The 25,916-nt window shown below is 38.8% G+C and overlaps 1 protein-coding gene across 2 annotated transcripts in view; it reads left to right on the forward strand.

The window, feature by feature from the left end:
• Positions 1 to 14,029: 14,029 nt before the first annotated feature.
• ift122 (intraflagellar transport 122 homolog (Chlamydomonas)) overlaps positions 14,030 to 25,916 on the forward strand; it is a 40,975-nt gene continuing 29,088 nt past the window's right edge. For both annotated transcript variants that reach the window (XM_067395530.1, XM_067395531.1), the window contains exons 1-10: positions 14,030 to 14,171; positions 14,474 to 14,540; positions 15,003 to 15,087; positions 15,166 to 15,244; positions 15,409 to 15,485; positions 16,919 to 16,985; positions 17,234 to 17,380; positions 18,131 to 18,206; positions 22,011 to 22,202; positions 22,949 to 23,087. In XM_067395530.1, the coding sequence (XP_067251631.1) occupies positions 14,113 to 14,171; positions 14,474 to 14,540; positions 15,003 to 15,087; positions 15,166 to 15,244; positions 15,409 to 15,485; positions 16,919 to 16,985; positions 17,234 to 17,380; positions 18,131 to 18,206; positions 22,011 to 22,202; positions 22,949 to 23,087 (988 nt within the window). In that variant the 5' untranslated portion in view covers positions 14,030 to 14,112. The remainder of the gene's footprint in view (positions 14,172 to 14,473; positions 14,541 to 15,002; positions 15,088 to 15,165; positions 15,245 to 15,408; positions 15,486 to 16,918; positions 16,986 to 17,233; positions 17,381 to 18,130; positions 18,207 to 22,010; positions 22,203 to 22,948; positions 23,088 to 25,916) is intronic.

Consider the following 25,916-nt stretch of genomic DNA (forward strand, 5'->3'; position numbering starts at 1 on the left):
TTTGTATTTAATTTTAAAGTCAGTGTACAACAGAAAGCTGGATGCAAGATAGAAACTATATTAAAATGTACTGTTATTTAAGATGTAATAAAAGCAGTTTGAGACGATCTTATGTTGTTTCTCTTTTTTAATGAATTAATGATTAACTGCTATCTTCAGCATTCCTAAAAGGATATGAGACATGTAATATTGCATTATGCACAAAGGGCAGTAAAATATATTTTTTCATGCCAAAGACTGACGGTTATGCACAGGTTTTGTCTATAGGTGGTGGTATAGCAAAACTTTTATAGTATTCTTAGGGCAGTATGCTAATTTACATTTCTTCACTGGCATGGTCAGAAGACCACAGTTTGGCCACAATATACCATAAAATAATTATAATAATAAATAATAAGCACTTTACATATGGAAGGGGGAATCTCCTCAACCACCACCAATGTGCAGCATCCACCTGGATGATGCGGCGGCAGCCATATTGCGCCTGAACACCCACCACACACCAGCTTATTGTTTGAGAGGAGACCGAGTGATAAAGCCAATCAGTATATGAGGATGATAAGGAGGCCATGATGGACAGAGACCAATGGGCAAATTTGGCCAGGATGCCGGGGTTACATCCCTACTCTTTTTGAAGGACATCCTGGGATTTTTAATGACCACAGAGAGTCAGGACCTCAGTTTAACGTCTCATCTGAAATAACCGTAAATACATTACTGATAACCATACTCCTCACTCTAATTGCATTTCCACCATTGACATTTTTAGGTTTTCCCCCAAACTGAAAAGTAATACAGCATATAAACTGTAACTAGTGTACAAAGCATCTAAAAATTGCAAGCAGCAATTATTGGGGGGCAAAGAACACTAATGGCAAAATGCCAGTTGAACAGGTCAATCTGGTGTTGAAATTGATATGTTGTCAGGGGATGATTGCACATATGAAGTTTCATGTCAATATGCCAAAACGTTGCTGAAATCGGAGCATATGAGTGGAGCGGGGAGCGCCTTTCTGAAGGCTCAGGGCTCGCTCGCTCAACCCAGAATGCTCTGATATGCTGGTTCGAGAATAAATAAGCAATATGTCTAAGGTTATGGAGTTCAAATGTTTTAATGAAGTTTCAAACCTTATACATAAATAGACCAGGGCTAGGCAACATTGGTCCTGGAGAGTTCAGCTCCAACCCTAATCAAACACCTGAACAAGCTAATCAATGTCTTCAGGATTACTAAGGCTACTGGCAGGTGAGGGTTTTTTCCAGAGGATGGAGATAAACTGCAGGACAGGACGAAGAAGATAAAGTTGTTTTCGTTTCCTTTTGAGTCGGTGTCTCGACATTGCATGCTAACTCTATGGGGTATCCCACTCCTTCCTCAAATACTGAAGCCTGATTGCATTACGCCAGTAAAAGTTACTGGCCAATGGAGAAAGAGTGCAAGCTATGGGTGGAACCATTCACTATATAGATTATCAGAATCTTTCTCCTTCTCCTTCGAATCATGCTTTCCAGTAGCCCCTCACTGCAGAGCACTCAAGATCCAGGGGGCAGAGTCGGGTAGGTTAAGGAATATGTAAAGTGGGTTAGATCCAACCCCACCCCCTGGATCTTTTGTTCTGCAATGAGGACCATCTCGCACTTTCTCTCGCTGCTCCCCTTCTGCGTTCAGGCAGGAAGAAAAGATGTCCATGAAGGAATGTTGTGTGTGCGGTGGACGAGCTCCCCGACTTCCATAATGCGTGTGTTTTCTGTTTGGGCAGTGCCCATGCAGAGGCTATGCTAGAATGGCCTGACTTTTCTTTCTGCGAGGAAATGACAGTCAGGACCCTCCGTGCCAGAGTTTCCACAGTCCTCACTGTGCGCCAGCTGCCTCCTTGCCTCCACCACCCAACGCTGTTGAGCCGTGGAAAGAGAGGCTGAGGCCAGCTTTCGCCCATCTGATGAAGCCCACGGCCTGATCTCTTTTAGCACCACAGGTGAGGACGACAATGATGACATTATGTCTACTGCGGCCTCAGACTCTGGTGTTTGGTTCTGTCAGGAGTCTTAGGCTTCCCACAGTGAGGTGACCGAGCCTCCAGTTGCAGTGGATGAGGAGCAGTTGAGAATACTTTCAGAGCCTGTGAAGGACCTGGGGCTCGACTGGCCACCACAGCAACAGCCAGTGAGGAACAGAATGGACATGTGGCTTCTGTAGCAGGGTTGCCAAGCCGCTGTCCCCCAGAGACCGCTGGGGGCTTGTTGTAAAATAACCTATGCCCTTGAATCCTCTCCCTGCTCTGTTGACAGCGTGTCATTCGCTTGGCTGTCAGTGGTTTCACCTAGGTCAGCTAGTTGGTATGTGAGGCAGTCAACAGGCTTGGCTCTATGTTGTGTCTGGCTATCTATGGCGACTCTCTTCGCTATGCCTAAGTTTTATACACAGTAGGAATTTATGCATTCCCATAGCATCGAGAGAAAGACCCAAAAGGGAACATCTCTGGTTACTCATGTATCAGTGAGCGCCGAGCTACAGGTGCTGGTCATATAATTAGAATACCATCCAACCACCAAGAGTTGATTTATTTCATTAATTCCATTCAAAAAGAGAAACTTGTATATTATATTCATTCATTACACACAGACTGATGTATTTAAAATGTTTATTTCTTTTAATTTTGATTATTATAACTGACAACTAAGGAAAATCCCAAATTCAGTATCTCAGAAAATTAGAATATTGTGAAAAGGTTCAATATTGAAGACACCTGGTGCCACACTTTAATCAGCTAATTAACTCAAAACACCTGCAAAGGCCTTTAAATGGTCTCTCAGTCTAGTTCTGTAGGCTACACAATCATTGGGAAGACTGCTGACTTGACAGTTGTCCAAAAGACGACCATTGACACATTGCACAAGGAGGGCAAGACACAAAAGGTCATTGTAAAAGAGGTTGGCTGTTCAAAGAGCTCTGTGTCCAAGCACATTAATAAAGAGGCGAAGGGAAGGAAAAGATGTGGTAGAAAAAAGTGTACAAGCAATAGAGATAACCGCACCCTGGAGAGGATTGTGAAACAAAACCCGTTCAAAAATGTGGGGGAGATTCACAAAGAGTGGACTGCAGCTGGAGTCAGTGCTTCAAGAACCACTACGCACAGACGTATGCAAGACATGGGTTTCAGCTGTCGCATTCCTTGTGTCAAGCCACTCTTGAACAACAGACGGCGTCAGAAGCGTCTCGCCTGGGCAAAAGACAAAAAGGACTGGACTGCTGCTGAGTGGTCCAAAGTTATGTTCTCTGATGAAAGTAAATTTTGCATTTCCTTTGGAAATCAGGGTCCCAGAGTCTGGAGGAAGAGAGGAGAGGCACACAATCCACGTTGCTTGAGGTCCAGTGTAAAGTTTCCACAGTCAGTGATGGTTTGGGGTGCCATGTCATCTGCTGGTGTTGGTCCACTGTGTTTTCTGAGGTCCAAGGTCAACGCAGCCGTATACCAGGAAGTTTTAGAGCACTTCATGCTTCCTTCTGCTGACCAACTTTATGGAGATGCAGATTTCATTTTCCAACAGGACTTGGCACCTGCACACAGTGCCAAAGCTACCAGTACCTGGTTTAAGGACCATGGTATTCTTGTTCTTAACTGGCCAGCAAACTCGCCTGACCTTAACCTCATAGAAAATCTATGGGGTATTGTGAAGAGGAAGATGCGATATGCCAGACCCAACAATGCAGAAGAGCTGAAGGCCACTATCAGAGCAACCTGGGCTCTCATAACACCTGAGGAGTGCCACAGACTGATCGACTCCATGCCACGCCACATTGCTGCAGTAATTCAGGCAAAAGAAGCCCCAACTAAGTATTGAGTGCTGTACATGCTCATACTTTTCATGTTCATACTTTTCAGTTGGCCAAGATTTCTAAAAATCCTTTCTTTGTATTGGTCTTAAGTAATATTCTGATTTTCTGAGACACTGAATTTGGGATTTTCCTTAGTTGTCAGTTATAATCATCAAAATTAAAAGAAATAAACATTTGAAATATATCTGTCTGTGTGTAATGAATGAATATAATAAACAAGTTTCACTTTTTGAATGGAATTAGTGACATAAATCAACTTTTTGATGATATTCTCATTATATGACCAGCACCTGTATATACTGAATGTATGTACTCCACCCATACCTCGCACTCTAAGTCGGCAATGGCCAGTAACTCAGGGAACCGAAACAGGAATCCGTTTTTTTTTTTTTTTTTTTTTATGGATAAAACGAAGTTTGAAATACATTTGCAGATAAATGTAATGTTAGAATTTGATTTGAGCAAACGTCATTTTACCTGTGAGCGTGAGTAGTACACGAGTGGAGTGTGTTTTTGGTCCTTTTTGCAGTCAAAAAGGCAGCCATGTTTTTCAAGATACTCGAATGCCATCATAGGCTCCGTCCAAACGCTTAGACGCAATACTGGATAAAAGCAAACTTACTACTCTCTCTCAAACAACCTTGACACACTGCATGTTGAGTTGGAATCAGTTAGTCCAAAGGCTTCATGTTTTTCTGTATAATAGCACCACCAAGTGGCCCAGCCCTGCTACTTTTTCTTTCTCTCAGATTGAGCCTGTACAAAAATATGCTAATATGCATGTAAAAATGACACCAAACCACCCCCATTCTTTTTTATAGGCACTTTTTTTTAGCATGACACAAAATGTAGACATTTCCCCTAAAATATAACTAGACTATCCAAGGTATTTCAGTGGTTCTGATCGGGCGAACAATCTTTAAGATATTCACCAAAGTATCATACCTTATAAATCAACATGGCGGACAGGCCGTAGGGCAAACCATGATATATTTGGTATCATTTCACTCTGAATGTTCCCAGGAACATAAGGAGACTCTCATGATAGTATGTCAAGAAAATGATTCTATTCCACAGCTCTAGTATCATCGTCAGTAAACTGATTTGAAAGAGGAGATTATCAGGCTCCAACATCCTTCAACATATTCTTGATGGTAAAGCATGTCATGTCATGTCTATCTGTAAAACTATCATGACACCAAGGAGGTCTAGAATGCCAGACAACAGTTCATTGTCAGAAATAAAGCCAGCGTACAGGCAATGCATGCACAAGGCCAGAAAATTCAAAACCACTTCAAAGACAGCAGTGACACACAGTGCATGTGGCAGGGCATCCAAGTTATCACCAATTACAGAACAACAGAACTGCCTGCGACAGCGATGGCTTCCTTCCAGATGCCCTACACAGCTTCTACACTCGGTTTGAAGAGCAGAATGACTTGGCAGCGAGGAAGTCCACCCTTTCTCCCAACGAACACGAAAAGCTGCTGGACCTTCTTCTGCAACTGGATCTTGGACTTTTTGACTGGGAGACTTCAGTCAGTCCAGATCGGGAACAGCACCTCCAGCACCACCACACTGAGCACTGGGGCCCCCCAGGGCTCTGTGCTCGGTCCTCTGCTGTTCACCCTGCTGACTCACAACTGTGCAGCAATGCACAGCACCAACCACATCATTAAGTTCGCCGATGACATGACCGTGGTCATCAGGGAGAACAGTGAGTCAGCTTACAGACAGGAAGTGCAGAGGCTAAAGGACTGGTGTAAAGCATACAACCTGTTTCTCAATGTAGACAAAAGAAAAGAGATGATTGTTGACTTAAGGAGCTCCATGAGGGGCTGCTTACTTTCGTTTTGTTGTTTATGTTTATTTTGTCATTAAAGTTATGTTCATTGTTTGCTGATTCCACCTCCTCCTTCCTGAACTTACGAACTTCGTTAAAACTTCTCAAAGCCTTCAAGTTGTTGACAATAAAGGGACTGTTATTAACATTCTTCAAACTATCAGAAGAAAGAAACTCATACAGGTATGGAACAACTTGAGGGTGAGTAAGTGATAAACATTTTTGGGTGAATAATCTCTTTAATGTCAACAACTTGAAGGCTTTGAGATAAATTAGTAGGCACATATAACGAAGTTCGCGAAGGAGGCGGCAGAACCGGCAAACAATGAACATAACTTTAATGTCAAAATAAACATAAACAACAAAACGAAAGTAAGCAGCCCCTCACGGACGACTGCCACATATAAACATAATAAACACAGCATAATGTCCCAGGCTGAGTCCTCTCTCGTCCTTCACTGTCGTCACTCTTCCTTTTATCCTTCCTGTGGGACTCGAGACCGGTGTAACTCGCAGGTGTTGCTCATTACCCAGATACATCTCTAACACAGCACAGGTACATCTCTAAGATGTCTGCTAAAGAGCGATTAACCTGGAAAACATCTGTTGTGTACATACACCCCTTAATAGCACACATACATCATGAAAAGACAAATCCAGACATTTTCTTTGAGAATTATTACTGTACTTCACGATTTCTGCCATAATTTACCAGAATTTTTGCCAATTTCTGCTTCACAAATGTGAAAGTGTGAAAAGGGTCCATCCTTGAGGCTGGGGGTTGTTTTATACTTGAAGATTGTTGGACCAGTAAACAGGCTTTCTTGGACCAAATGATCTGATTTTTCATTATTATTAGCATAGACTAGAGAATTATACAAGACACGTCACTTGTATTGTTCTGAATGAGAGAAAGTGCAACGCGCAATATGGTGGAATAATGCCGCGTTCCAGGCAACCCGTGTTTTTCCAACCTTCTACCTGTGAAAGTGCATTGGAACGGCAGTCAAACCCGTGGTTTCCCACCCGTGAACTCGTACTAGATCGATGTACTCCCAGTTCCACGTTCTGACTTCACATAGCCCGCAAACAACAATGGCAGCCCCTACGGATGCGGTGTTTATGCAAATGCAGGTATAACAGCTTCTCTTGCCTTATACGCCATTTTTCCTTCTCCATTTCCCTCAAATAAGCGAGAAGTAAGCACCTTTGGCGATAGAAATAACTGTTATGAGCATAAGCCCCGTATGGTCTGCCATACTAGTTTGTTTAAACTCAGGCAGTTTGGCGTGACTTGCCTGGAATGCTACAAAGTCGTGAGTCCTGTTTTGGAATCGTGACTTATGGGCTCAAAAACCTGCCTGGAACGCAGCATAAGTCCCGCCTTCTAAATAAGAGCAAATCGCCAATTGGTAAAGTCATCGTGTCACTGCAGTGGCCGTTAGAAGCTCCGGTTCCTATGGAAACAGTCAGACTCGCGCCTCAGAAATGAGACACAAGAGACGTGCATTTACGTGCATTTATGCACATTAGCTTGATCCAGTCTGAATAATACAGTTTTTTGTCGTGATTCGAGCGTTCAGAAACATAATTTATGCTTTGGAGAATTTGATGTTTCCCCATTCAAAGAGATAGAAGCTGCACTTGAATGACTGAGAGGTGTTTCAAAGATGGCCGCAGAGTGAAATGACTTGTCTTGAAGGGACTTTGTTATTAGTTATGTAAGAGGCCACTTCAAATTCTACAGTTTCACCTTTCTTCTGCGCTAAATACACATTATGACCATCCATTAGGTTGCTTGTGGTGGGGACTTGTTTTCCAGATATCATTTTTTTTGTCCCCTCCATTTCATAGGTTTACAGCTTGCTGTTTTCTGGTTTGCAGTTCATCGAGATAGATGGAGAACTTCATGGTGTTTGGTTTGCCATTCTGAGCATAATTAAAACATAAATGTGACATAAATGTAGTTAAAATGCATGTCGTACTCATCTAAAAAATGAAAAGTGGCCAAACACCTCAAAAGTAACTTTTTTGTCAGTAATTAATGTAATATATTTTTGTTCGATAATATTTTTTATGTAATATTTTGAGGGAATTTTGTGGTGCTTAGTAATAATTATACCGTAATTATGATCCATTTGTTTCCACATTTTTTACAATTCAATACAATTGATTTAAAGGGATAGTTCACCCAAAAATGAAAATTTGATGTTTATCTGCTTACCCCCAGGGCATCCAAGATGTATTCCAACTATTCCTTTAAAGGGTTAGTTCACCCAAAAATTAAAATTCTGTCATTAATTAGTCACCCTTGTGTCATTTCACACCCGTAAGACCTTCATTCATATTCAGAACACAAATTAAGATATTTTTGTTGAAATCTGATAGCTCAGTGAGGCTTGCCAGCAATGACATTTTCTCCATTTTCTCTATTAATGTACTAAAAACGTATTAAATCAGGTCATGTGAGTACAGTGGCTCAATATTAATATTATAAAGCCACAAGAATATTTTTGGTGCGTCAAAAAAACAAAATAACGACTTATATAGTGATGGCCGATTTCAAAACACTGCTTCATGAAGCTTCGGAGCGTTATGAATCTTTTGTGTCGAATTAGCTGTTCGGAGCGCCAAAGTCACGTGATTTCAGCCGTTGGCGGTTTGACACGCGATCCGAACCGCTGATTCGATACACTAATTCATAACGCTCCGAAGCTTCCTGAAGCAGTGTTTTGAAATCGGCCATCACTAAATAAGTCGTTATTTTGTTTTTTTTTGGCGCACCAAAAATATTCTCATCGCTTTATAATATTAATATTGAACCACTGTACTCACATGAACTGATTTAAATATGTTTTTAGTACATTAATGGATCTTGAGAGAGGAAATGTCATTGCTCAGGCCTCACTGAGCCATCGGATTTCAACTAAAATATCTTAATTTATGTTCCGAAGATTAACAAAGGTCTTACGGGAGTAGAACGACATGAAGGTGAGTAATTAATGACATTATTTTCATTTTTGGGTGAACTAACCCTTTAAAGCAGTGGTCACCAACCTTTTTAAGCCCAAGATCCCTGACCTCGATCTTTTTGAAAGACAAGATCTACTTAATAGAAAAAGACAGCCCAGATTGTATTTAGTATTTTTTTCGTGGTCATTGTAGATTCTGATTTATGTATTTATTTTTACAAGCAAATTGGCTGATTCCGATACTGGTTGCAGATATTTATTATTAATATTATTATAATAAACAAAAATACATAGCCATTTCAAATTAGAGGAACCACTGCTTTTTAATCACAATCCAAACAAAGATGCTACGCACGTTGCATGAGCAGTTGTTTTTTTATTTGAATTAGATTTAATTTCAAGATTTAAAGCAAAAACAGAACGGTCTGACTTTATCTTTGTGAAATTATAAATGCTACACACAAAAACAGCAGGCTGAATGAGACGCAAATTCACTCTCTGACAGCAGGTGGCGCTTATGGAGCAGCAGTGATACAGCGTTTCCTTGGTTACCGCTGTAAACAAAGCTGAAATGCGCTAATAATTAGCTACTTTATTCAGGTAAGAGGAAAATAAAATGCCATTGCCATCGAAATCTTCCTGAAGACTGATCTCTTTTTAGAGATGAATTCATGACCCTTCACCCCCAATTCAATAGTTATATTTTCTTCCTATATTTCGAGCTGCTCTGCCTGCTACAGAATTTTCTCCTCTTCACGTCCGTCTTCAGCGTCTCTGGCCTCTTGTTTACATCCGTTTACAGACTCGGACATTATGTGGGCTATTTACCTTTATCTGTCTGTCTCCAGAAAATAACATAAAAATAAATACAAAAATACAGTACAAAGACTGGAGAAATGTAATGTATTTTTGTACTCCTATTTCTGTTATTTTCGCGAGCTACTGGAACAGTGATAAAGATCGGCCGGTCGATCGCGATCGACGGGTTGGCGACCACTGCCCTCCCCCTCGATCCGGCCCGCAACTGATCTCAAAAATAAAACATAATCCGGCCCGCAAAATTTTTATTATTATTCTTCTCTAGTTGCTACTTGTCTGATATGCAAAGAAAAAGTCGCCGTTCTGGGCATTCACATATCGCGTCACATAAGCGGCCGCGCATTCTCCTTCTTTCCAATTCGCTTTCGCTCCAGTGGCGTCTGTCGTTGCTATGCAACCATGAGCCGCGCTCTCAACCACGTCGCTTCTAGTGTGAGCGCGCTTGCCTAAATTACAGCAAAAGCACTCGACTTTAAGTCACGAGCGCCGATTTAAACCACCGAAACGCGTCCGACGCAACCATTAAACGTTACCGATGCTCAAACAGCATCTTGGACAAACGTGTGTCAGCTGTGTGAGCGCAAGCGCTGCCAAGTTTCTGTCAAGAAACAGAAGAGTGTACAAATGTATTCAGGGATTGTATTTGTTCAGTACAGTGTTGTTCAGTGCAAGATTTTAATGCATTTAAGCCAGTGGTGTAGTCTAGTTTTTTGTAGTGAGTATACTGTGAACCCCCCGACCCCCGACATATTATATTGTAATAATTAAGTTATAATAGGCCTCCTAGGCCTAACTTAATTTTTTTTTTTTTAAATGTATTTTTTTAAATATAAACATTTAAATGGTGGCTGCCAACTTGATGGATTTATTCAAACAGTCATTATATAAGCTATTGAAGAACATTAAAAATTATAATTAATATGTAATATGGTGCATACATTTAGCTAAATGCTCCTCTCGAGTTCATTTTTGGTCACGAGTTTATGGTCACTGAATATTGAAATTTGCTCTGAGGTAACATTACAGGCATGAAAACGGGTCAGGGGTGAAAAAGGTGAGAAGGATATTACCCCTCTAGGGGGGTCCGGGCGCATGCTCCCCCGGAAGAAAAATTTAAATATTCCACATTTTAAAGCATCAATCTGATGCATTTTGAGATGCTTTTTTTGCCAACCTGGGGAGAGCTGGAGAAACTTAACTTCAGCCATGAGACAAAAATGATTATGGCCTCCTTACTAAGTATTATGCAAGCCATTTCATGCCAGCCTGTCACTGGGTCTAACATTTACAGTATATTTGGGGGAAGAACCTAACGCTATGATTGGTCGAACTCTTCTTCTTTTGCTGTTGCTTGATTTGAGGACTGCGCGTGCACAGAGGCGTCATCAGGTTTTTGCGTAGCTTAGAGTTACAAATCGTACCAGCGTACTTTGAAGTCAAAATGCGTATCCGCTACGTAAATTGTGTACAGGTTGGCAGGTCTGCTTATTAGAACGGTGGACCACTTTACCTTTTGCCTTGTCAGTCCCCTCACCTCAAAATCTAACTCCTCAAAAACGGTAGCATTAGCTAATAATTTTCCACCGGAGCTTTAGCTAGCTGGCTAACGTTGTGTTCTCTCCTGCTGTGTTCAATGACTCAATTCATCAAGCTGTAGCTAACGTTAGCTAAGTCTATGTCAACAGTGCTCCTGGGTAACTTATATACCAGAAAATATTACAATTATTGAAACCATTCAGGGCTCAACGCTAAGGATTTTTTCTGCTGGCCCAGTTGGGCCAGTAGTTCAAATTTTTACTTGACCCGCCGAAATTTTCCAGGCCCCACAACAAAAAAAATAATAAAAGTAAAAGACAAGAAAATGGGCCTATAAAATAAGCATAGTTATTGATTTCATTGTTTTTGATAAATTTAACCTCAATACATAATGTTATGACACCAAAAGCTACTAGATATATTTTAAATATTATTAGACAAATAAACAGTAAGTAGTAAAATAGTAACAAATAATCAAATTACGAGTAATAGCACAAATAAATACAACAGAACAAACATATAAATGAAATGGTGCTTTTCAAGTTTTTTATGTAGGTTTAAACAGAAGATTTTCAGGTACAGAAATTGTAATCTAATGTATAACTATAGAATAGATAACTTTATTAAAGTTAATCAAGAGCAGTTACAGATGCATAAAAATGTTTTTAATGTTCAAAATATAAAACTTTAAATACTGTTATTTGAAATTTTTAAAAATGAAGACACTTTAAATGTGAAATTTAACCCGCCAGTAGGTGGCAGCGAATCACTGTTAATGAGCGAATCATTGAGATTCAACCGATTCATTCAAGCAGCTGATTCATTCAGGAAGTGTTGCTCAGAGACGCAAAACAATTCTGTGGACTTTGGAACTATTTTCGTTGGCGAGATACAGCGAAACAGACGATTTGGTGTCTAAAATGTAAGTCACTTGATATTAAGTTCTTGTTCATTAAATTGTATGCTGAATAAAATCAATATCACATTTGTAATCATGCTAATATTTGGAGAAAAACGGAGCTCTTTGTGTAATATTGATTAACTTTATTAAATTATATATGAAATATATACAGGGCCATTTTTGCCCCTTATCTTGAATTTTGGGGGCATTTTAATAGACTAAATCACGCAGTGAAAGCGTACACTTTAACCGTAGGTAACAATAACTGTAAGAGCGTTAATTCTTTATTTCTCATTGGTTATTCACAATCACGTGGGCACAGGTGATCACTTCCGTTTTCTTTATTATTTCCTTTGTGGGATTGATTGTGAGTTGGTGGAAGGGGCGAGTAGCAGGAGCCAACTTTCTGTTGACCGTATTCAGTGCTTGTCAAGTCATGTTTTTATGTGCTTAAATAAAACCAAAAGGCAAGTTAAATCTTCGTCTTCCTTTGATGTCAAGACCAAGTGCGAACGAGTCACGAGCCCAGTACTTAGCCTCTATGTGGCTATTGGATGCCGCTAATAATAACTATGCTGTTTCTAGTAACATAAGACTGTTTTTGTAAAGTGAGGGACATACTCGATAATTTCAGATCGTTAAATCAACAATTAGCCTACGATATTATAGACGATATATAACGCACACCCTACAGCACTGGCCCGATCGGGCAAGTGACCGGTGCGTCTACTGTCCCGAGCGTCGTTCACACTGGCCCCGGGCCATCGGGCAGTCCTGTCGAGCCCTGCCATCACTCACCAAATTCAGTCAGGTAAATCGCCGAGGCCAGGCGTGCTTTCAGCTTCTGATGGTGGTCTGTGATGCAAGGCTCTTCGCGTTAATATTTCCATGCACTCGCGCAGTTCACCGAATCTCCCGCTCCCTTCTGGCACGTGCACCTGTTCGCAGTTCACTGAATATGAACACATCCCCCCCCCCTTTCAAAAAAAAATTCTCATCGAATCTACACGATTCAAGTAGGTCACCTATTTTGGTTTCAAAACGGCGAATTTCGCCGAAAGGTGAGGGATTTTCATGCCTGAACATTAGCCTAAATTTGACGTTACGTGACATTGTTTACAAGATGTTATTAACGTCTTTCCGCAGTTGAAACACCGATTATGCGAATACACAAGACATGATATGGATTTCATTAAGCTGTTCTGTATCTTTTAACATATACCTTTAGAAGTTCATTCATGTTTATTCAACGCTGAAACTGGTATGAAAACGGAGTAGAGGGTCAGTTCATGTGTGCTTTACGCTACCGGCGTTACACATCAAAGAGCGCCAAAACGGTATTTATGTTGTTGTTTTTTATTTCGTTGTAAAATGGGCAGAATTTGAAATATGAAACTTTGTTTCATGTCAAAAGCAACAAACCACAAATCTTATTGTGATTTATTGGATGGTTACGTATCCTTGTGCTTTTTTAAGTGGGTTTACGGAAATCCTTGATCTTTCCTAGTGGGTATACGGCGTATACCTGCGTATCACGTAGACTACACCACTGATTTAAGCTAACATAAAGTAAGTGAAAATACTTCCACTAAATGTTTAAAACTAATAATGTATGTAACAATGAGAGATTTTTATTTTTTGGCAAAATAAAGTTGATATATATAGCTCCAGTTTTCTGACCCCCTCCAAGAGTCCATGCCACAAGTGTTGGTTTTGTTCCTAAATTACTATTTATTTTTTTATTCCATGCACCACCTTGTTGGATGTGAGAAGTTGCACCATTGCAATTAATAGTATTATATTAGTAGTCTTATATTAGTATATTAGTAGTATTATGAATATTCTGAAATGTTGCGCTTTCTTGCGCTTGAATGTTAATATGGCCCTCCTATGAGGTGTCAATCACAGAAATGGCCCCCCGCCAATTTGAGTTTGAGACCCCTGCTTTAAAGGAATCCATACATTTATTTTCAGATATTACATTTTACTGTTGTAGCCAGCAGAGGGTGCTGTTGACGAATCTTTCCCCTATTCAATCAGGAGAAATAAATATATGCACACCGGTTCACGCGGAGAAGGACTTTTATTTTGAAATCCACCTTCTGTCCTCCATGTCGTTGTTTTAAGCTTCAGTTTGCGTCTCTGCCTCAGTGATGATGATCTGACCTGTTGAATTCATGCTGAAGACCGTCATCTTTCCGAAATGAGGGCTGTTCCCACATGGATAGATAAAGTACACGACCGGGATAAGGTTGAACAATGGTAAGGCGCTTCATTGTTTTCTAAACATCATTTGCAGAGCGTATGGATTTGGATAGCAACCGTTGCTATGTAAACAACATAAGCACCGATGACCTAATTTGAGCGTTTCTTTTGCATTTATTTTACATTTTCACTCATACATCATCATTAGGGGGCATTAATGTATTTCTCTAATGTATATCTGCAGTGGGAGCCGGAGCACTTCACATTCACTGTGCTTTATTGTGATCTAAACTTCACACACGTCTGTCGCATCTCATGTTGTTCCAGTAATAAATAACACCTGTCTGTCTGTCTTTCAGTATTTATGATCTAGCTTTCAGACCTGATGGATCTCAGCTCATAGTAGCGGCTGGAAATCGAGTTCTGGTAAAGAAACTCTGCAAACACGCACACTTCAATGTTTCTGCGCATGCGCACCAGAGCCCCTTCCATTCATATGTCAAATAAATGATGTTCTTTTGAACGTTCAATTTATCAAAGAATCCTGAAAAATAAAATGCATCAGTTTCCACAAAAATATAAACTGTTTTCAACATTGATAATAATCATAAATGTCTCTTGAGCATCAAATAATCATATTAGAATGATTTCTGAAGGATCCTGTGATGTAATGATGCTGAAAATTCAGCTTTGATCACAGGATATAAATTACAATTTACAATATATTCACATAGAAAACAGCTATTTTAGATTGTAATAATATTTAAGATTTTTACTGTATTTTTGATCAAATAAATGCAGTCTTGCTTGAGCAGAAGAGACTTTTCAAAAATATTTGTGAGCGTTTGTTGTCGATCAGTGATTGACGCGTGTGTCTGATGTGTGCAGGTGTACGACACGGCCGACGGGACGCTCATACAGCCACTGAAGGGGCACAAAGACACCGTCTACTGCGTGGCTTATGCTAAAGATGGTGATTATCACATGAGGCGTGTGTGAGTCTGAGATTCAGATGTCTGTGAGTGTTTGATTTTCCTCTCCTCTCCTGCAGGGAAACGCTTTGCATCCGGTTCAGCAGATAAAAGCATCATCATCTGGACCTCAAAACTGGAGGGGATCCTCAAATACACGTGAGAACGGAGTTTGGAAAGCTATTATTTCAAATATTATTTGAAATGTGACTGGTGAATAATGTCTTTCAGATTGATTCGGTACAGGTCATATAGGTCAATAGAGTTGTTTTCACAGCTTTAGTGATCGTTGTGTTCGTTTGTAATTGTGGTTTGTCTCTTAGTCACAATGACTCGATCCAGTGCGTGACGTACAACCCCGTCACACACCAGTTGGCGTCGTGTTCCTCGGGAGACTTCGGTGAGTGTGTGATTGGATAAACACAGAAAACTACTGTAATGTCACACATTTACAGCTGAAGCAAGAAATAATGAAAGGGCTGAAAATTATTATTAATTATTAGGGGTGTGACGTACACAAACATGACGGTTTAAGATAATATTTTCAACACACTCAAATGTATCTAATATGATAAACAGAGCTGTGTTACCTCATACTCATGACCGGAAAAGCGGTCTGTTTATCTCACAGAGTAAGACGCAGCCTGCAGAAATGACATGCATGGTTGTTCTCACTGGATCTACCTACTGTAGCCAAAGCACAATAAAGTCAGCCATTTCCAAAGCCCATATTTACAAAATATAGATTCTAGGAATCAATACTCTGGTCTCATGAGACAAAATCAATCATTTTGGATCTAACAGCATCCAGAATGTTGTGGTGTTGCTAGAGGAGGAGTACAGTGAGAAGTGCCTGGTTCCCACAGTAAAGTTCAGCGGTAGTAAAGCTCTTATATAGGGATGTGTGAGTGCTGAAGTTGTGAGGGAGTTGTGCTTTATCAATGCTGTCATGAATTCACACACCACTGTGTAATTTAATACACAATGTCACATTGTCACATGACAATGAAGATATTCATTCTCCCAAGCGGACACTCTTGAGCGCCTGTGGGTGATTCTGTAGAGACGAGTTGAGCAACACACCCCATTAAAGATCAGGGCATTTAAGGAGCTCATCGTCCAGGAGTTAAACAGGACAGATTTGTCATGAACTTGTTCACTCCGTGCCAAGAAGTGTCAGAGCCGTATATTCAAAATTATGGAGGGTATACTAAATGCTAGAGTATTATACATTTGTTGAATTAAATCTAATTTCTGCAATCCTTCATTTAAACAAAATTGGCTAATTTACTATTTTTATGGCTATTAATGACATATATTTCTCAGTTTTTATTATGTATATGTTTAATGCATTTTAGTTTTGCTATCTTTCTATGAATTCTATTAGTGATTATAAAGAAAATGCATCTTTTGTATTTGTTCAGAGGGGTGTACTCATTTATGCTGTGCACTGTATTAGCTAATATGGTGCATATATTTAGTGAAATGCTCCTCAAGAGTTCATTTCTCTAGTGAACTAACACGCTGTGGACACTAAATGACTTTCCTGAGGTAAATGTAATGCTACGTGAGATATTATTCTCAACAGTGTTGCGAGTAACGCATTACAAAAGTAATTATATTACAGTAATATATTACTTTTTGCTGAAACGTAGTAATATAAAGCATTCCCAAACTCCATCAGGTGACAGAATAGAGAAAGCATTCATGAATCTGCCAAACTGCAGTGAACTTTTCAGCTGTGTTGATGTCTGTCACACTCTCGTGTGTGTGTGTGTGTGTGTGTGTGTGTGTGTGTGTGTGTGTGTGTGTGTGTGTTTGCGCTGGTCTCAGGTCTGTGGTCTCCAGAGCAGAAGTCTGTCTCTAAACACAAAGTCAGCAGTAAGATCACCTGCTGTGGGTGAGTGTGACGACATTGAGACATAACCCTAATCATATATTTAACTGATTTTAATGTAAATAGACAGAGAAATGTTTAACGCATGTATTTAAAAATGTACCACCTGATTGTGTTTTATAATATATAGCTATTTATTCATTGTACAGTTTTTGTTATTCACTTTGGTCATGAAGATGGTCTTGTTCCTGACATACATACCGTTTACAAAATGATAAATAAATGAATGAATATTTTCCTGCTGATCTCAGGTGGACTAATGACGGCCAGTACTTGGCTCTGGGAATGATGAACGGTGTGGTGAGCATCAGAAACAAGAACGGAGAAGAGAAGGTGAAGATCGAGCGTCCGGGCGGCTCTTCATCGCCCATCTGGTCCATCGCCTGGAACCCGTCCAAGTAAGATTAAGACAGTTCAGATCATTAAAGGGATTGTTCACCCAAAAATGGAAATTATCCCATGATCTACTCAAGCCATCCTAGGTGTATCTTCTTTCAGACGAACACAATTGAAGATAGATTAAAATATATCCTGGCTCTTCCCAGCTTTATAATGGCAAAAAATCACATCCATCCATCATAAAAGTAATCCATACGACTCCAGGGGGTTAATAAAGCCTTCTGAAGTGAAGTGATGAGTTTTTGTAAAACAAAAATTCCATATTTAAAACTCTATAAACTATAATCACTCGCTTTCTGGCAACAGTCGTACACGAGTCGAGTTCAAGCGGAAGAGTGACCTCTGACTACCATCAGCTATCAATGGCTTCCATCAACTGTTTGATTACCAACATTCTTTAAAATATATTCTTTTGTGTTCAACAGAAGAAAGAAACTCAAACAGGTTTGGAACAACATGAGAGTAAGTGATGATAAAATTGTCATTTTTGGGTGAACTATCTTATGTTTATGCAACTTGACCCAGAATATATCATACTCACTCTGACCAGTGAGAGTTTACTCGCGAACAGTGAATCATGTGAGGCGATTGGCTTCAGTCACACGTCAGACAGCAGGGGGAGCCGCTGCACCGGTCCTTCTGCTTCAGCTGCTTCTAATAGAGTCATAAAATGCAGTTGCAAAACAGAATCACAGAAGGGTAAAAAAGTACATTGTGTGTGTGTGTGTGTGTGTGTGTGTGTGTTTCAGGGATGAACACAACGATATCTTGGCAGTGGCTGATTGGGGACAGAAGCTGTCTTTCTACCAGCTCAGTGGGAAACAGGTCGGACTGCTTGTTTTTATTTAGAGATGCATCGAAGTATCGGTCCCTGATATTTATTGGATTATTTTTTTAATCAATTTACAACCATCGGCATATCGGATATGGCAGGGAAAAGGCCGATATAACAAACCGATGTTTTATTAATTAACTGCCTGAACTGAGCTGTATAATGTCTGTTGCATAATCAAACATTCTTTTCTGGGTAAAATAATATTATAATTGCTAAAACAAAATCAAAATACAGCAGGGCTCGTCAATATGGACCACCTGGGGTCAGCGTGAACGACACTTGACGGAACTGTACCTGTTCTGATCAGGCCAGTGCTGCATCTTCATGAAAGTTTATTCTTTGCATGTGGTTTTAAGCCTTGACAATTTAAATAGCGTCAGCAGTAGTGAGTAAGGCAGGCAGTCCTGGTTTTTAATGCGATCAGTGCTGGTTCGAATCCACCGAATCTCCATTTTCCCATCACGTATCACATCAGAAAGGCAATAAAAATGAAAATAATGTTCTAAAAGTGAAAATAAACTGCCTAGCTAGTGTTTAATAATATTAAAAGTATTTATTGGCTAGGATTAGGGGAAGGTGTCGGGAGTGTTTTTATTCTCCCAATAATAATTTTAATAGATATAATCATTTACACCCCATGATATTATTGCATGCTGTTGTACAAAAAATGTACAAAAATACTGAGGTGCAAATAGATTTGCCAATATAAAGTATAGATAGCATCTAATTAGTATTTACACTTTTACATGGTGTAAATAGAATATATTGTTATTTTCACTTAGTGTAAATAGCTGCTGCATTTAAATATTTATTTAAATATTTAATTAGTGCATCATCTCAAGACGGCGCACGAATACTGAATGGAGTTGTCTTTCTTTATGCTTATGCACATGCAGTGAGTTTTTATGTTTGTGGGTTATGTTTTATTTGTTATAAGGTTGTGTGATGTTATTTTAGCAGTTAGTCATGATTCCATGTTAATATGATACATTTACATCATAGAAACCATTGGCACCATCGGAATCTGCAATACATGTGGTCCAGACTTGACTTGTACTATCCACTCTGTAGTACGTTAAAGTCTTATTTCAAATGAGCAAAAAACGTGCTGCAGTTTTAATAGAAGAAGTCATATGGAGCACAAACCATCCAGCGTCCTGGAAAACATTATCTTTACAGCCGTTATACATGTCCTTTCCCAGGTGCACATGGGAAGTGTAGTAATTAAGGGAAAATATGCAGCTCTCATTATGCAACTGTAATGTTGTGGCCTGCAGTGCTGTCTGAACAAACACTTCATTACAGCGCTGTTCTCGTAAAAACCACTGCTGGAGGAATTCACAGGGAGAAGCATGCAGACTCATTGATGACGGGACATTAATTCAGATGTGTGTTCTCAAACTTGCATGAAGTGTTTTGAGCTTAAATATACAACCTTGTTGAATTTCAGCCCTGAAAATACATCGCATGCATGTACAAGCACTGTTAATGCAATGCATCTTTTTTTCAATTATTGTAATTCAACATGTTTTTTGTTCTAAAGACATTTGTCATTCATTTACTTTATTTGCTGTTCACAGATTTGTGTCACATGTGGGGAGAAAAAAAATCAAAGCAAAATATTCTGTGTTGATTCTCATACTTGCTGCATCAGAGCATTAAAGTGGTCATGAACTGCATTATTTTATTATTTTATTTATTTATTAATTAATTTTTTATACTTTATGTATTCCAATTCAAGCATATTTAATACAATTATACCAATAGACATCTCCATTAAAGACATATTTTTTACCAATAGTTATTCCTCATTTTTCATTCTATTTATTCTTCCTTTCAATACCCATCACCAACACAAAAAAAATATAAATAAATAATAACTAGAGACATAGCCAATACATACATAATTAAACACTTTTACATATAAAAAAACTACAAAAAAAACAATAAAAAAATTGACATTGACATATTCATTTCAAAATCTTATTTATATATATATATATATATATATATATATATATATATATATAATTATATTGAATTGGTAAATAAAAATATTAAAATAATAATAATAATAAAATAATAATAGTAATAATATTAATGGTAATAAATAAGTTAAAAGGGAGGCAGAATTATGCAAGAAGGTAATTGAAATATGCGTTCCTTTTTTTTTTTTTTATGATATATACTTTAATTTTAAAGGTGCCCAAATCTTTTCAAAATGTATACTTTTGCTCTTCATTTCATATGTTATCCTCTCCATAGAGTGTACTTTAGAAAGTAAATCTAACCAGTCACTTAAAACCGGAGATTCTTGCCTTCTCCACAACTTTATTACTTTAAAAGCTGTAATTCTCAGTATTCTAAATAGATATAACTCATCTTTACTAAGTAGCATAGGTCTTATACCCCTATGTTGTATCTTTATTTTATTTTTATATAATGTTCATTATTGGGGTGCACTTATAATGTTAGTATGATTTTTACATCAAAAATTGTCATGATTTAGAAATGAAGGGCATTTTTGCTACCCTGATTGTCCCTCTGATTTGAACGCTCTGTTTTAAGGGGCGTGTCTGCTGTGAGACTTCAGTGTAAACACCCACTGCTGTTATTGGCTGACATCTTTGCATATGAAATAGCTTAGTATTACATGTGAAATTCTCTCAAAAACTATTACAGTTCTCAAGGTTAACTAATCATGAAAAGTGTTGATTATAGCATTATATTTAGATTGTGGCATGAAAGGTTGCAGTGATGATCAGCTTATGAAAGCAGTGATCTCATCATTGCAACTCGATTTTTGCACACTAACTAATGCTTTCATCATAACTAAAAGTGCAAACACACTGTAAATAAGAGATTTGTTGATTTAACGGGAGTCCAGAACTGTTTGATTGACAGCTCCAGCGATTGTAAAGGGAGCGTTCTTTGATCGCTTTCTATATAATCACAGTTAAAATGCCGTCATTTTACGCCGGACTGCTTCACAAACGAGGGTCAGTTCAACACAAAAGATGAACATGACGGCACATGCTAGTGGATGAGTTGAATCAACTCCACAGCAACTACATCAATTTATCCACTAACCATTCAGAAACGTCTAAAAGTTGTAACTTCTTCCTGAGTCTCTCCATCAGTGTCGACTCCGGTTTGAACAATGTAAGGCTGAACACTTTCCTCATTTTGGCTGCGTGAGATTCTCCAGCTTTGTTGTTGTTGAGCTGTTAAAGCTCCGCCCTCTTCTGGAAAGGGGGCGGGAGCAGCAGCTCATTTGCATTTAAAGGGACACACACAAAAACAAGCTATAATAAATGATCTGTGGGGTATTTTGAGCTGAAACTTCACAGACACATTCTGGAGACACCAGAGACTCATATTACATCTTGTGAAAGGGGCATTATAGGTCCTTTTTAAGTGATGTGTCAATAAATATGTTAATGGATTTTGAAGTATACTTAGTATGATAACAGATTTTTTTACTAAGGTTTTCAGGGCTGAAATTCAACATGGTTATATATTTAAGCACAAAACATTTCATGCATGTTTGAGAACACGTTCATCTGAATGAATATCCCCTCATCAATGCGAATTCCTCCAGCAGTCGTTTTTTACGAGCTCTTGTGAACAGCGCTGTAATGAAGTGTTTGTATGTCTGATAGCAAGGCTTGAGTTTAGATTGGGTTTAAAGCTGATTTCAGAGCTGAGAGGCTGCAGAGATCCTCACCAATGAAAGTACTAAAATAAACAGAGTATATTTCCCTTGTTCAAATGAACTGTTGTGTGTTTTGCAGATTGGGAAGGACCGGCAGCTGAACTTTGACCCCTGCTGCGTGAGCTTCTTCTCTAAGGGCGAGTACATCGTGATGGGCGGCTCAGACAGACAGGCTTCGCTCTACACTAAAGACGGGGTTCGGCTCGGCACTGTCGGCGAGCAGAGCTCTTGGGTTTGGACCTGCCGCGTCAAGCCAGACTCCAATTATGTGGTCAGAGATTTTATTCATGGAAATATTCATTTTTAAGGGTAGCTGTGTGAGTCAGTGAATCTATAAAAACATGTCTGGTTCACATTTCATCACATAATCAAAGTAAAGAAACAAGTCAAATAACTAATAATGTTGATTTTCATTACATTCATTTTAAATTCAATGTAGAACAACAACCTCGATGCATCAATACATTATAACCTTGCCTTTCTTTGTTTTATTAGCTTAAAAGGTAATGTCAAAATACAAAAACCTTAAAGGTCTTAAAATAGACTTGAGTTCTTAAATGCATAATATAATTTCTTCTTTTTTCTTTGTGTGTGAAATATGACACGTTCTTGACAGATTTCATTGAATGAACGCCCATATTTCTGCTGTTCTCACTCGCCTCTATTTAAGGCAGTTGTTTATTAATAGAAGACAGATTAAAGCTGTCAAATCTTACAGTGCATATTTAATCAGAAAATGAGATGTGCGAGTTAATTAATTAGTTGTGTGAAAGTCACGACACATACTGAGCTACAAATCACAACTCTGCTTTTCCCTCAAACTGTGTTTTATGAAGCAGTCACTGTCTTTCACAAAGTTTAGGGCATCGTTATTAAAAGGCAACAGTGATCAGACTAATTTGCAGCATTATTACCCCTTTCATAGATGTCTAATGTGAGTGTAGCTGATGTGTTTTCAGTGTTTATACAGTGTGGAAAGCTTCAGAAGCTCTTCTGAGTCTCTGTGGTGTTGTGCAGGTTTTAGGCTGTCAGGACGGCACCATCGCATTCTTCCAGCTCATCTTCAGCACGGTTCATGGCTTATACAAGGACCGCTATGCCTACAGGGACAGTATGACGGACGTCATCGTGCAGCACCTCATCACCGAGCAGAAAGGTGCCATGACTTTCATCATCACATTCAAACATGCCGCTCTCAAACAAAGCTGGGAGCCAATAACCGTGGGAATTAAATGTAATGGGATGATAATATATCTGGATGAGAATAGTTTTAGTATGTTGATGGATATGGCAATGGTAATTTTACGCTGCTGATGAAGATGGACTTACTACTGCTAATAGACGCTGCTGCTGTGAGCATGTAAGATCTGCTGCTGATGCATAAATAGACATGCATAAATCCTTTAGCAGATCTGGGCAGGTGGAGCTGGGGGAGGTGGAGGGGTTCAACCAGACTATTTAAATGTACAGCAAGCCATCTCATTGGCTGCAGGATCAGCAGAGGCCAATCATCTTGTGCGATGCGGTTATGATGTAATTGTATGTAAAGGACCGATCAGGCTGCACCATCTAGAGTTTCATGGCTAAACTAGATACATATATGTGTGTTCATCCATCCATCCATAACTCCAGAATTATTGGCACCCTTGTTAAATATGAACAAAGGGGCCTTTGAAAATAAATGTACATTGTTTATGCTTTTGATCTTTTTTATTCAGAAAAAATCACAAAATCCTAACCTTTCATTGAAGTAAAACAATTGAAAGTGGGGGGGAACTCACATTATGAAATAAATGTTTTTCTCTAGTTCACGTTAACGACAATAATTGGCACCCAATTATTACAATGTCCTTTTTCCAAGATAACAGCTCTAAGTTGATGCAAAAACCTGGGAAAATGAGATCCAGGCTGATGATAAAGTTGATGAAAAATTATTTATTCATTACAATTAAATTTAGCCTCACACACAAACTTTAATCGATAATGAAAATACTTAATAAAACCAAAAGGTAAAATAACCATCATAAAGGAGTAGTCAATAGTTAATAATAAATTTAGAGTATTGTATCTAATAGATGAAAATCAAAAAGAATTAAGACATTTGCAAATAAGAGAGAAGCAGAAGCCCAGGAGAGTAAAGGAGAGAAAAAAGCTGAATTATCAATGACCCGGTCAGCTTTATACCATGAGCATATAGGGAAATTTACATCCCATTCAAATTGATGTTTTTGTTAAAATGAAAAAGGTTAATTTCACCCATTACGTCATCCACTGGTCCAGTGTCAAAAATAGTTGTTTTAACCCTTAGGGAAAATCTTGCGCTATTAAATGTCAGCAAACATTAATTCTGAAAAACATCACTTCTGCAGTACTTGGCAGGCGTCCAATGTCTAACCACAAACGTGTCAGCGTGACCTGTCACACTGGAACACTTGAAGAACAACTGAACATAACATACTCTTAAATATAAAATAAGAATAACCAAATACTTGAAAATATGATAAGAATTAATATATGTATATATAAGTAGAAGTACATGAATATATGAAATCAAAAGTAAAACTGATAAATCATAAGCCATAAACGATTAACATAAATATTAATAAAAGTGCATGAATATGAATATTGACCATTTCGGATCCACCAAAGTCTTCACCTATAATGCCTGATGAGTTTGGAGAACACCTGACAAGAGATCAGAGATCATTCCTTCATGCAGAATCTCTCCAGATCCTTCAGATTCCCAGCTCCATGTTGGTGCTTCTTCTCTTCAGTTCACTCCACTCATTTTCTTTAGGGTTCAGGTCAGGGGACTGGGATGGTCATGGCAGAAGCTTCATTTTGTGTTCAGAGACACATTTTTGTGTTGGATTTGATGTTTGTTTTGGATCATTGTCCTGATGGAAGATCCAACCACGGCCCATTATTGGATTTCTAGCAGAAGCGGTCTCCAGGACCTCCAGCAGAAAAATAAGCCCACAGCATTAAAGATCCAGCAGTATATTTAACCGTGGACATGGGGTACTTTTTACCCCTGTGTGCACCAAACCCATCTGGTGGGTTTGCTGACCATAGAAGCCGGTCCCGTTTGAACTTCCAGTTCTGTCTGACAACTGAATATGCTGGAGATTGTTTCTGGATGAGTGAGGAAGATTTTTCTTGAAACCGTCCCAAACAACTTGTGGTGCTTTTTGACCCCAAGACTCAACTAATCTCTGCAATTCTCCAGCTGTGATCCTTGGAGAGTCTTTGGCTACTCAAACTCTCCGCATTAGCACGATTTAGACACAGGCAGATTTGTAACATCTTTAGTTGATTGGAACTTCTTAATTATTGCCCTGATGGTGGAAATGGGGATTTTCAATGCTTTAGCTATTTTCTTACAGACACTTTTTATTTTGTGAAGCTCAACAATCTTTTGCTGCACATCAGAACTAATTCATTACTCATTGCGATGAATGATTAAGGGAATCCACACTCCTGTGGAACAGGAAGTCATGGTTGGACAATTTCATGCTCCTAGTCACCCTGGTGTGCTGAAAAGATATTTCAGAGATATTTTACTCATAAGAATTTCTAGGGGTGCCAATAATTATTGCCAACATGCATTGGAGATGAGTTTCCCCTACTTTCAATGGTTTTACCTTAATGAAAGGTTAGACATTTTAAGATTTTTTTTGTTTTTAATTAAAGATCAAAAGGATAAACCATGCAGATTTATTTTCACAGCCACCTTTTCTTATATTTACCAAGGGTGCTAATAATTCTGGAGTTGACTGTATCCATGCTGTTTTGTGTAGAACTTTTCACATTAAATATAAACCTACACTGAGAAAGATAAAAGTGATAATGGTGAGGAGAAAGATACAAATTATCAAGCAAAAACACATTGTCCTCGAACACATTTAATTTGTATTTTATACTGTTGAAAACTATAGGATGTCCATTATGTCAGATTTTCATCATCTTCAGAAAGCATAATGAA

The sequence above is a fragment of the Chanodichthys erythropterus genome, chromosome 9 (assembly GCF_024489055.1).
Source record: "Chanodichthys erythropterus isolate Z2021 chromosome 9, ASM2448905v1, whole genome shotgun sequence".
NCBI classification, from domain to species: domain Eukaryota; kingdom Metazoa; phylum Chordata; class Actinopteri; order Cypriniformes; family Xenocyprididae; genus Chanodichthys; species Chanodichthys erythropterus.